Raw genomic sequence first — 12,421 nt, forward strand, 5'->3', positions numbered from 1 at the left:
ACAATGTGTCTGCCAAGTCAATCCCGCTCTTGGATCTTGGGAAGGAGATAGAATCAGGCAGTGCAAGGTTGGGGAACTAGAAGGTTGGAGGCTGTAGAGGGGAGATTGTTGGAGGCGATGAGATTGGTGACTGTTTGGGAATTGGAGGCCTAGTGTTCATCTCTGGGGTCATGATCAAGATGTGGGCATGCGGGGCTGTCCAAGAGGTGGCGCCTGACCTCAGCACGGCGGAGGTCAGCCTGCCAGACTACAGCGGCACCTCCCTTGTCAGTGGATTAGATTAAAATATAGGCATTGTTACTGAATGTGCGGATTTAGAGGAGTGAGATTGCAGTTAGTAAGGAGAGTGGGAAAGTCAAGACCATTGATGCCACAATGGAATTGAAAATAAAAAGTTCCCAGTGAGGGTAAGAGGCTTGCACAGGGAGCCCAGGGGGAAGAATGTTGGAGACGGAAGAAGGAGACATCACTGGGATGGGGGAACGAGGATTCCTTGCTAAAGAAATAGGTGCCGCGATGGAAGAAGAGCTCAAAATCATGGTCTCAAGGCCTCAGCTGAGAAAAGACATTCAGCATTTGAGAAAAGGTGGTCAACTGTGATTGTAGCAGCCCAACTGGAGTTGTGGCTCTGAGGGCAGAGGGAGCAAGAAGGAGATACCATGGCTCAGAGGAAAAGGGGAGTGCATAGTTATCTACGTGTGGGGAGGGAAGTGGCGTGGTTAGTAAGGGTGGTGAAGAAATTAGGGATGCTGGTTTGGAGGCAAGCAGGGGAACAGTTAGATCAAGGAGAAACAAACGAGGGCATGTGGTTGGAGCCATCAGCATTGATGCCTTTTAATTAGCAATGAAATTAATTACATTTTCGTTAAAAAAAATAGACATGGCAATGCTCTAAAAAAGAATTTGCAGTTGAATTTTCTGCCAATTTCTTAAATGATTCAAAAATATTTCAAGTGAAATAACTGCAATTCGATCCGATTGTCTGTTAGTTTGGCACATCCATCTAATCAGATTATGAAGTTCAATCTCCTGTCATCTAAAAAAAAAAAAATCGTGAAAAAATGTTGAATCACTATGTTGAATGTTGAATCAATTATATTTTACTGTTTATTGGCTTGGCAAGAGTCTTTCATGTTATGTGATATTTCACAAACACATCCTTAAAATAAATTACATGTTGTTTCAATGAAATCAATTAAATGGCCAAGGACCAAATAACATTAAAAACATTTGTGATTTCAACTGATCTGTCTGTATGAGCATGAGCTTTAATAAAACATGATTATTTGTTTGTTATAAAATTAACTGCAGCTTACGAGTTAACAAATTAAAATATTTTTCAGCTCTGCAGCCTCGCACGAGGAAACATAATTACCTGGAAATTAGGGATACAATTTGATATACACCAGATGTTATTTATTAGTTGATTTTGTTTGTACATGTTATTACATGAAAAATAAACTTGTCAAACCAAATATTCTGGAATTGGCATCTACATAAGAATTGTATCAAACTTTGGAGTTCTGCCAGCAGGAAAATATTTAGTTACTTTTCTATTTATTTGGTTCCTTCTTCATACACATTTAGAAAGGATAGCCTCATTCTTACATCTGCTTTACTGGTAGCCTGCAGCATGCAAGATAACTATAGTGGAGCTGCATTTTTGAAGGATCCGAGCCAAATTGGGCAATGGTTAGGATTAATGTCCTGGAAATGCAGTTTAGGCAGCTCCCTCCATGAAACCTACACACCAAAATGTAACTATTTGAGGCTTGCTTTGATTCCATATGCATCTTACAACAAATGTACTGTCAATTATGATGAGAGGCATTTCTGGAGATTTAATTGTCTCATGTACTAGCCATGTGGCATTTAGTTACATCATGTTAAATCATATAATGTGTACATTACTGAATTTACCTTTCAGCAGATATGTCCTGCATAGTGATATGCTATTTATATCAGAGCCCCACAATCTAACCAACAGCTCCTCACCCAATAACCATATTTTAACTCTCCCTCCTTACCAATGATTCTTCTGCCCCACTGATTTCAGAGCTACCAATTCTTCTGATCCCCAAATCTCCCTTTCATTATTGGCTTTTGAAAACAAAGTAAACCCTCCATCCCTACCAAATAGCTGCGTAAGCAATCAATCCCTGCCACCAAGAATTCTGGTTAAAAATATATTTTGGCTACCCAAATCTTTCTTTTTCACCCATTGCCTCAGTGTATCCCATCTGCACATCTGGTAAAATAGCAAGCAGACATGGTTCTTGAATGCTGTCCACAATATGTCACAGTTTGTTGATATTTACAACACAGGCTATTTGGGATCACCAGACATGATGTTGGTGGTGTACGAGAAAGGACAGAGTGTGGATTTGGGTCATACAGCTATCATTGTATTGCAATTTAAACCTACCTTCCAGTGACTCTATTCCAGTGGCCTGAGCCAGCAGGTTTTCATGTCTTGCAACAACCTAAAAATATAACAAACATCATATGCTTCGTGCATCAATTGTACTTTATTCAAAATCTACTTTATATTATATTAAAATTAAACACTATATTCAAACCAAATTCAGAACAACATTCAGCAAAAAAATTTTTAAATTTGTGACCGATCAGTAATAATTTTTTGGGAGTCATGATCACGAGAACATTGTTAGAACAATTACAGTGCATTCAGAAAGTATTCAGACCCCTTCACTTTTTCCACATTTTGTTACGTTACAGCCTTATTCTAAAATGCATTAAATTCATTTTTTTTTTTATCATCAACCTACACACAATACCCCATAATAAAAAAGAGAAAACAAGTGTTTAGAAATTTTTGCAAAGTAATTAAAAAGAAATAACTGAAATAACACATTTACATAAGTATTCAGACCCTTTATTGAGACACCTTTGGCAGCGATTACAGCCCCAAGTCTTCTTGGGTATGATTCTACAAGCTTGGTACAACTGTATTTGGATAATTTCTCCCATTCTTCTTTGCAGATCCTCTCTAGCTCTGTCAGGTTAGATGGGGAGCGTCGATGCACAGCTATTTTCAGGTCCCTCGAGAGATGTTCGATCGGGTTCAAGTCTGGGCTCTGGCTGGGCCACTCAAGGACATTCACAGACTTGTCACGAAGCCACTCCTGCGTTGTCTTGGCTGTGTGCTTAGGGTCGTTGTCCTGTTGGAAGGTGAACCTCCGCCCCAGTCTGAGGTCCAGAATGCTCTGGAGCAGGTTTTCATCAAGGATCTCTCTGTACTTTGCTCCGTTCATCTTTCCCTCGATCCTGTCTAGTCTCCCAGTTCCTTCCGCTGAAAAACATCCCCACAGCATAATACTGCTACCACCATGCCTCACCTTAGGTATGGCATTGGCCAGGTGATGAACTCTGGTTTCCTCCAGACGTGACGCTTGGCATTCAGGCCAAAGAGTTCAATCTTGGTTTCATCAGACCAGAGAATCTTGTTTTCATGCCTTTTGGCAAACTCCAAGCGGGCTGTCATGTGCCTTTTACTGAGGAGTGATTTCTGTCTGGCCACTCTACCATAAAGGCCTGATTGGTGGAGTGCTGCAGATATTGTTGTCCTTCTGGAAGGTTCTCCCATCTCCACAGAGGGACTCTGGAGCTCTGTCAGAATGACCATCGGGTTCTTGGTCACCTCCCTGACCAAGGCCCTTCTCCCCGATTGGTCAGTTTGGCCGAGCGGCCAGGTCTATGAAGAGTCCTGGTGGTTCCAAAGTTCTTCCATTTAAGAATGACGGAGGCCACTATGCTCTTCGGAACCTGCAATGCTGCAGAAATTGTTTTACACCCTTCCCCAGATCTGTGTCTCGACACAATCCTGTCTCTGAGGTCTACGGACAATTCCTTCGTCTTCATGTCTTGGTTTTTACTCTGACATGCACTGTCAACTGTGGGACCTTATATAGACAGGTGTGTGCCTTTACAAATCATGTCCAATCAATTTAATTTACCACTGGTGGACTCCAATCAAGTTGTAGAAACATCAAGGATAATCAATGGAAACAGGATGAACCTAAGCTCAATTTTGAGTGTCATAGCAAAGGGTCTGAATACTTATGTAAATATGATATTTCAGTTATTTCTTTAATTACTTCGCAAACATTTCTAAACACCTGTTTTCGCTTCTTTATCCTGGGATATTATGTATAGATTGATGATTAAAAAAATGAATTTAATCCATTTTAAAATAAGGCTGTTACGCAACAAAATGTGGAAAAGGTGAAGGGGTCTGAATACTTTCTGAATGCACTGTATTTAACAACAATCTTTTATATATATAACCGCACACAGGTACTCATCACCAGAAATTAAAAATTGTTCATTCTCAAGCATCAACATTCCTGATCTTAAGTATAAAAGTCCAATAAGGTATTTTGGGACATTTCACCGATAGTTTGTTGAAATTAATAGTTAAATATCGATGCACAGAAAACAAACAAAAACATCTCCCAAATGACCTCTTACGCATCTCAACAGTCTCACCATTCATCACCAGAACTCATCCATAATTGAGAGCATGCTTTAGTGCAGCCATCATGTGTCTTAGAAGCATTAATAGAATCAGTGCCATCCAAAATGTTTGCTGTTCTGGCAAACTAGTTCCACATCAACCTAACCTTACAACAATCCGATAAGCAAACTCACGTCTCGACAAGGTTTATAGAATAGAATCTCACAGTACCAAAAGATATAATTTGAAATGGCAGGAAGTAATATTAACCCGGACTTCGAGGTCCACAGCAAGTCCCACACGTAAGACCAGAACAAACCACATTCATAAAAATGCTGAAAGAAACATTGGCAGCCAGCTTAGACAAAATGTGACGGTTTATGTATATTTTTGATTTTCAAAATCATTAAAATATTCAAACTAACTAAAAATAATTATTTTTAAAAGATTTAAAAAATAAAAATAAAACAAGTCTTAAAAATGTAAAATTATCTATATATTTATTATGATCCTTAGCAGCCATTCCTCTGCATGTAAAGGAATGGTGATGATATCCCTGCACCAGGAATAGCTTGGTGCAGATTGTTAGGCAAATTTCCCAGGGCAATTATCACATCTACATTTTTCATGGGGGTACAGACAGAATGTGCTGCCAGCAATTTCAGACTTCTGCATTCATGGTAAACTTGGTGGCACATAAGCTGGCCTTTGCAACTGAGGACATTTCCCAACAAAATCCAGGCCAAATTTATTTCAAGAATCCCACAAATAGAAAGATGGGCAGTGTATTAATTTGCTTCAAGATAAAGATTTAGAAAATGTACAATAGCAATTCTATTTCTCATCTAAACTTGTTTATGCTTCATTTTAGATTAGAAATTAATAGAAAACCCCTTTAATAACAGATTTAAACGACAATCAACCCAGAGAGTTTAAAAAGCAAATGCTGTATTATGCTCATAAATGCTTATTAACTAGTTAATATTTAATTCACAATTAAAATTGGGTTTTATTTTTTGAAAAACGTCTTTATTGCAGTCATCGCCTAAAAAAGGATTCTTATGATTAGGATTCAAATTCCAGCTTCTTAGTGGGGCCAATGGCACTCCCAGGTTCAAAAGATTCCTGTACTTTTGTAATTTGGCATCCAGTGTAAAAATTGGACTGATGGGACTGAAGGCTGATAAATCCCCAGGGCTTGATGGTCTGCATCCCAGGGTACTTAAGGAAGTGGCTCTAGAAATCGTGGATGCATTGATGATCAATTTCCAATGTTCTATAGATTCAGGATCAGTTCCTGTGGATTGCAGGGTAGCTATTGTTATCCCACTTTTTAAGAAAGGCGGGAGAGAGAAAACAGGGAATTATAGACCAGTTAGCCTGACATCGGTGGTGGGGAAGATGTTGGAGTCAATTATAAAAGATGAAATAGCGGCACATTTGGATTGCAGTAACAGGATTGGTCCGAGTCAGCATGGATTAACAAAGGGGAAATCATGCTTGACTAATCTTCTGGAATTTTCTGAGGATGTAACTACAGGTAGGAAAATGAACAAGGGAGAGCCAGTAGATGTCGTGTACCTGGACTTTCAGAAAGTCTTTGATAAGGTCCCACATAGGAGAATAGTGGGCAAAATTAGAGCACATGGTATTGGAGGTAGGGTACTGACATGGAAAGAAAATTGGTTGGCAGACTGGAAACAAAGAGTAGGGATTAACGGGTCCCTTTCAGAATGGCAGCCAGTGACTAGTGGGGTACCGCAAGGCTCAGTGCTGGGACCGCAGCTATTTACTATATACATTAATGATTTAGATGAAGGGATTAAAAGTAACATTAGCAAATTTGCAGATGACACAAAACTGGGTGGCAGTGTGAACTGTGAGGAGGATGCTATGAGGATGCAGGGTGACTTGGACAGTGTGGGTGAGTGTGCAGATGCATGGCAGATGCAGTTTAATGTAGATCAATGTGAGGTTATCCACTTTGGTGGCAAAAACAGGAAGGCAGATTATTATCTGAATGGTGTCAAATTGGGAAAGGGGGGAAGTACAACAAGATCTGGGGGGGGGAGTAAGCATGCAGGTACAGCAGGCAGTGAAGAATGTGAATGGCATGTTGGCCCTCATAACAAGAATTGAGTGTAGGAGCAAAGGGGTCATTCTGCAGTTGTACGGGCCATAATGAGACAACACCTGGATTATTGTGTGCAGTTTTGGTCTCCAAATTTGAGGAAATACATTCTTGCTGTTGAGGGAGTGCAGCGAAGGTTCACAAGGTTAATTCCCGGGATGGCGGGAATGTCATATATTGATAGAATGGAGGGACTGGGCTTGTATACACTGGAATTTAGAAGGATGAGAGGTTATCTTAGTGAAACTTAAGATTATTAAGGGATTGGACACGCTGGAGGCAGGAAACATGTTCCCAATGTTGGGGGAGTCCAGAACCAGGGGCCACAGTTTACGAATAAGGGATTCGTTAATGAACAGTCGAAAGATACAGTTGCAGGGCATTGAAAATGTCATGTGCATTATAAAAACACAGAAGGGGAAGGTGTTGAACAGTTTGATAGCCACAGGGTAAAATGTCTAAGGTGAGAGGGGAAGGATTTATTTAGAACGGAGATGAGGAAAAACTTTTTCTCCCAGAGAGTTGTGAATCTGTGGAATTCTCTGCCTCAGAAGGCAGTGGAGGCCAATTCTCTGGATGCTTTCAATAGAGAGTTAGATAGAGCTCTTTAAGATAGCAGAGTCAAGGGATACAGGGAGAAGTCAGGAATGGGGTACTGATTGTGGATGATCAGCCATGATCACAGTGAATGGCGATGCTGGCTCGAAGGGCCGAATGGACTACTCCTGCACCCATTGTCTATTGTCCACGCTGACCAAGATGTCCCATAACACTAGTGTTACCTACCCGTGTTTGGCCGAAATTCCTCTAAACGTTTCCTATCCATATACCTGTCCAAATGTCTTTCAAATGTTGTTAAATTGCCTACCTTAACTACCTCCTCTGGCAGCTCGTTCCCTAAACTCACCACCCTATTTGTGTGAAAACATTGGCCCTCATGTTCCTATTAAATCCTTCCCCTCTCACCTTAGACATTTTACCCTGTGGCTATCAAACTGTTCAACACCTTCCCCTTCTGTGTTTTTATAATGCACATGACATTTTCAATGCCCTGCAACTGTATCTTTCGACTGTTCATTAACCAATTTCCCACCGGTATAAAGTTGCATCGTATCTTACTTTGTATGACTGTAACATAACATGCCACTTTCTGTACTCAATACCCTGACTGATGAAGGTCAATGAAGCGAAAGCCATCTTGACCACCCTATCTATCTGTAACGCCACTTTCAGTTGGAGGCCGCCAGCTCCGCCATTCGGCCTCAGCGCAGACGGAGACAGAGAAGGGGGATACGACCAGAAGAGTCGCATTCCCCCGAAGGAAGAGACAAAAAAACATGTTTCACCCCCCCCCCCCCCCCACACACACATACACAACCTAATAAACTAAAATTTAACTAAAACACCAAAGAAAGTAAAAACAGACGGACTGCAGGCGAGCCGCAGCTGTCAACAGCGCTGCCACTTCCGGAATTACCACCTTTGCTGTGAATAAAGTATCACTGCTTCATAAATTATCTATATTAGGTTGGACCTAATGTTAGCCATAACACCCATTTCAAAATCTGTTCGGATATCTTAGAAGCCCCTTTGCTCTTTTTCAGAAATTACATCTAGATAATAATAAAACTGCTTCTTACCTGCACATGAAGCTCTTTATCGAGTTGACTGATTCCTTGAGCAAGTTTTGCCAACTGTTCAACTATCACTGCTTGATGAATTGATTGAGCTGTGTAGGTCTTGACATCAAATTCTTCTTTCAAGAATTCTGCATAGCATTCTAAAAATGAAGAGTGGTATTTTCTTTCAATGTCAATAAAATAGTTAGTTTTGATATGTACTCTATCAATTTCACAAGATTTATTCCTTACTGAGAAATGTAATACCTGAAGAAAATACATCATATTTTATTCAGTAATCAGTAAGATACTTTTATTTTCCGAAAAGACATCAAGCTGTATGAACACGAGTAGGCTATTTGGTCCCATGTGCTAATTCTAACATTCAATTAGATCATGAGAAATGAAACTTTCCTTTTCTAATTTCCCACTTTTTCACCATAACCTTTGATTCTGTTCCAAATATCCCAGCCATTAATATATCCACAAATGACTGAAACAGAGATTTCAATAAGCTCACAAAACTTACAGAAGTTCTTCCTCATTTTCAAATTCTGATATTACATTATCAAGTCCTAGACTTTATTGAAGGGAACATTGTCCCAAGATTAATTCTCTTCAGCCCCCAAATTTAATTTCCAGTTGTTCTTCTTAATTTCAGTCAGCACAGACCCATCTGTTCAAACTTTCCTCAAAATACAATTGCACCAGAGTTGGCGGCGCGACTCACCTGTTGCAGCGGCCCCTACAGCCTGTCTGTCTTTTTTTTATTTTTTGTCTAGTTAAATGTAGTGTTGGTGTTTTTTAATACTGGTTTTAAATGTGTATATGTGGGGGGCGGGGGGGGGGGGAGGCAGGGGGAAACTGTTTAAAATCTCTTCCCTGTCTGGGAGACCCGACCTTTTCCCTGTCGGGTCTCCGTTGTCGTTGGGGCCTAGCACCGTGGAGCGGCCTCCAACCTGAACGACCCGGGGGCTCGAGAGACTGCGGAGCTGCGGACTACTTACCATCGTGGGGCTGGCTGGCCTCGGAGCGTGGGGAGCGGTGGTGACTCGCTGCTGCTGCAACTCGACTCCTGGGGCTCGGAGGCTCCAGCAACGCAGCCGCAGGTCCAGTGGACTGGGACATCGGGAGCTCGTGGGTCCGGGGGGAGAGAGAGACCGCTTCCCGGAGCTCCCGCAACGCGACTTCTCCAGCCCGTGTCGCGGGGTTGGAACGACCTGGAGCGGGGTCATACATCGCCCGGCACGGCTTCATGGCCGGGGGACATTCCAGCGCCCGCCGGGGGCTCCAACTTCGAGACTTTTAGACCGGGAGCGGGGCCGTAAATCGCCCGGCACGGCCTAAAATGGCCGTTGGACTTATCATCGCCCGCCTGGGGCTTCGACATCGGGAGAGTCATGGAGAACAGGGGAGAGAAAAGACTTTGCCTTCCATCACAGTGGGTTCACTGTGATGGATGTTTGTGTGAACTAAATTGTGTGTATGTCTAGGAATTGTCTTTGTTTGTATGGCTGTGGAAACAGAATTTCGTTTGAGCCTCAAATGACAATAAATTGTATTGTATTGTATTATTCCATGATCTTCTCTTGGAGTTAAGAGAAATTTAAAGAAAATTGATCTTTTTTTAAATAAGGGGACCAAAATTGTTCACAGTGTTTCTTGCTGCAATATATGCTAGTTTCCATTGTTTCATGATTAGTGAGCCCATGTCACAGCTTTCTACAGCAGTCCTCCATTTAAATAATAGTTTTATCATACTTTCTCCCAAAGAAAACAATTGCACATTTTCCTGATTATGCAGTTTGGTGCTACCTTGCAGAGCTACAATTCATTATGGCACTCTTGGTCCTCCAATCGAAACATTTTGAGGTTCACCAGGTTAATTCCCAGGATGGCGGGATTGACATATGATGAAAGAATGGATCGACTGGGCTTGTATTCACTGGAGTCTAGAAGCATTACAGGGGATCTTATAGAAACATATAAAATTCTTAAGGGATTGGACAGGCTAGATGCAGGAAAAAAAATTCCCGATGTTGGGGAAGTCCAGAACCAGAGGTCACAGTTTAAGAATAAGGCCAATTCATCGGATGTTTTCAAGAGAGTGAGATGTAGCTCTTAGGGTTAATGGAATCAAAGGATATGAGGAGAAAACAGGAACGGGGTACTGATTTTGGATGATCAGCCATGATCATATTGAATGTCGGTGCTGGCTCAAAGGGCCGAATGGCCTACTCTTACACCTATTTTCTATGTTTCTATACCGAGAGGTTGCTATCCCACTCATTTTTTTAAAAGTCACCTTTTCTACTGCATTTGCTATGCTGAAGAATCTGGTGCAAACCTCTGTCCTCCACTGCAATGCTGGGAATCTGGGTCTCAGTGTGAACCCCTCTCCCCAGCCCGAGGCTACAGTTTTGTGTCAAGAAGGTGGGAATAAGGAACTTGTTGCATCAACAATTGTGTAGAGCGCCTGCCAGTGAGGACAGACATTGGGGAGGCTGGAGTGAGAGGTATGGCCTCCGAGATCTGAGTTTTGGGACTCAGAGCTGCATACTGACTGGTCAGTCAGTGCCAACCATTGACGACAGCAGTTGCCCCATGTGTTGTCAAATCACCCAGACCTTTCAGTCTCTCTCAGTATTTCTGTTAAATCTGATGGAATTTGCTGTCGGTTTGACTGTACAACTTTCCCCAACTCAGGGATTTCTCTATGCAAACTACCTGAAAGGTAAAATCTCTGAGCTGATGAGAGCTGTGCAACCAAACACCAAGAGAAGACAGCAGCTTCCATCACATCCAACAAAAAGAATGAAAAACTACGATTTGGCCAGTCAGTAACACAATCAGTTTTGTTAGCCTAGCAAATAATGCACACACCTTGTCAACCAGAGTGCAGCTCTGAACCCAACATTTCAGCTCCAAGTGGCCACATCATCAGCCCGAGATCAACAAATATTAACCCTCAGACATTCGCTCCACAGAGCGATGGGACAATGCAATTTTAGCCTGCTCAATTTAACCTGATAGAAGTATGCAAGATTATGAGAGGCGCAGATAGGGTAGACAGTCCAAACCCATCTCCCAGTGCATCAACTAGAGGGCAGAGCTTTAGAGGAACAAAGTTTAAAGGAGATGTGTAGGACACGTTTTTGTTGTACCGAGGGTGGTGAGTTCCAGGATTGGTTGTTGAGGCAGATGCGAAGGTGACATTCAAAATATTTTTGGATAAGGATATGGATATGCAGAGAATGGAGAGATACAGATTCTGTGCAAGACAGATAATATCTTGTCAATCCGTTAATTTCAGCATCAACTTACCCCACATAAAATTGACTTCATTCTATCAGACATTTATTTTCACCATTCCATTCTTCTATTGCAACTTGAAACTGACTAGCTTTCTAATTTGTGGCAAAAGATTGGAACTTTGAAACATTAACTCTTAGTTTATTTTTCCATTGATAGTGATTCCCTCAGGATCATAAAACAAACTCACTGAAAACACCACCAGCTATATAATTTATCCTTTCAAATTATTAAACTTTGATATCTGAATTTATTAACCTGTATTTTACGATAGATGTTTCTCTTGGCGTGCAAACCCTTTTGTTTTGCTTTAAACTGGGTGCAATATGATTCGTAAAGTAATATAAAATGACAGCTCCCAAGATGGATTTCCCTCTAACACAGAACTTACTACCTTAGATACCTCCCGTCAAAATGTCCATAATGAAGGTTTTTTATTTATGACCTCAGCTCCAGCAAGCGCAATCCCACATATATGCAAATCTAAATTCAATATATTAACCATGCTCCCTCATCCAGTTACAATTGATAGCATCAAGAAATCTCTATGGAAATAAAAGTATAAATTGTCAAAAAAGACACTGGAGCTGATCTTTCTGGATCGAAGATCAGACTTGACCTGTGAACTTCTTGAGAAATTGATGTAGTGAAACAGTTCTGTGCCATTACACGCCGCCACGGTTCCACTGCCCCAAGTTTTGCTTCAAAGCATCTGTAAATGGACGTTATGCAGTGCACTGTCGATCACAGGTTCCACCTTACCATCTGAAAGTAGTTCTTTCACAGAGTCCTGCACCAGACCAGCTCCTCCACATCCGTCCATGTTGGCTGTCACGTTGGTCACGCCCACTGGCGCTCGGCATGGCGGGCGCGCGAGCGACG

General features: G+C 41.6%; 1 protein-coding gene across 2 annotated transcripts in view; it reads right to left on the reverse strand.

Annotated features, from left to right (window-relative positions):
* cog5 (component of oligomeric golgi complex 5) overlaps nucleotides 1-12,394 on the reverse strand; it is a 111,440-nt gene extending 99,046 nt beyond the window's left edge. The window contains exons 1-3 of one of the 2 annotated variants that reach the window (XM_033039707.1): nucleotides 12,302-12,394; nucleotides 8,249-8,388; nucleotides 2,426-2,483 (exon numbers count right to left, since the gene is read on the reverse strand). In XM_033039707.1, coding sequence (XP_032895598.1) covers nucleotides 2,426-2,483; nucleotides 8,249-8,388; nucleotides 12,302-12,362 — 259 coding nt within the window. In that variant the 5' untranslated portion in view covers nucleotides 12,363-12,394. The other variant, XM_033039708.1, reaches the window with a different exon arrangement.
* Between the last annotated feature and the right edge of the window lie 27 nt (nucleotides 12,395-12,421).

Source organism: Amblyraja radiata, chromosome 21, assembly GCF_010909765.2.
Source record: "Amblyraja radiata isolate CabotCenter1 chromosome 21, sAmbRad1.1.pri, whole genome shotgun sequence".
NCBI lineage: Eukaryota > Metazoa > Chordata > Chondrichthyes > Rajiformes > Rajidae > Amblyraja > Amblyraja radiata.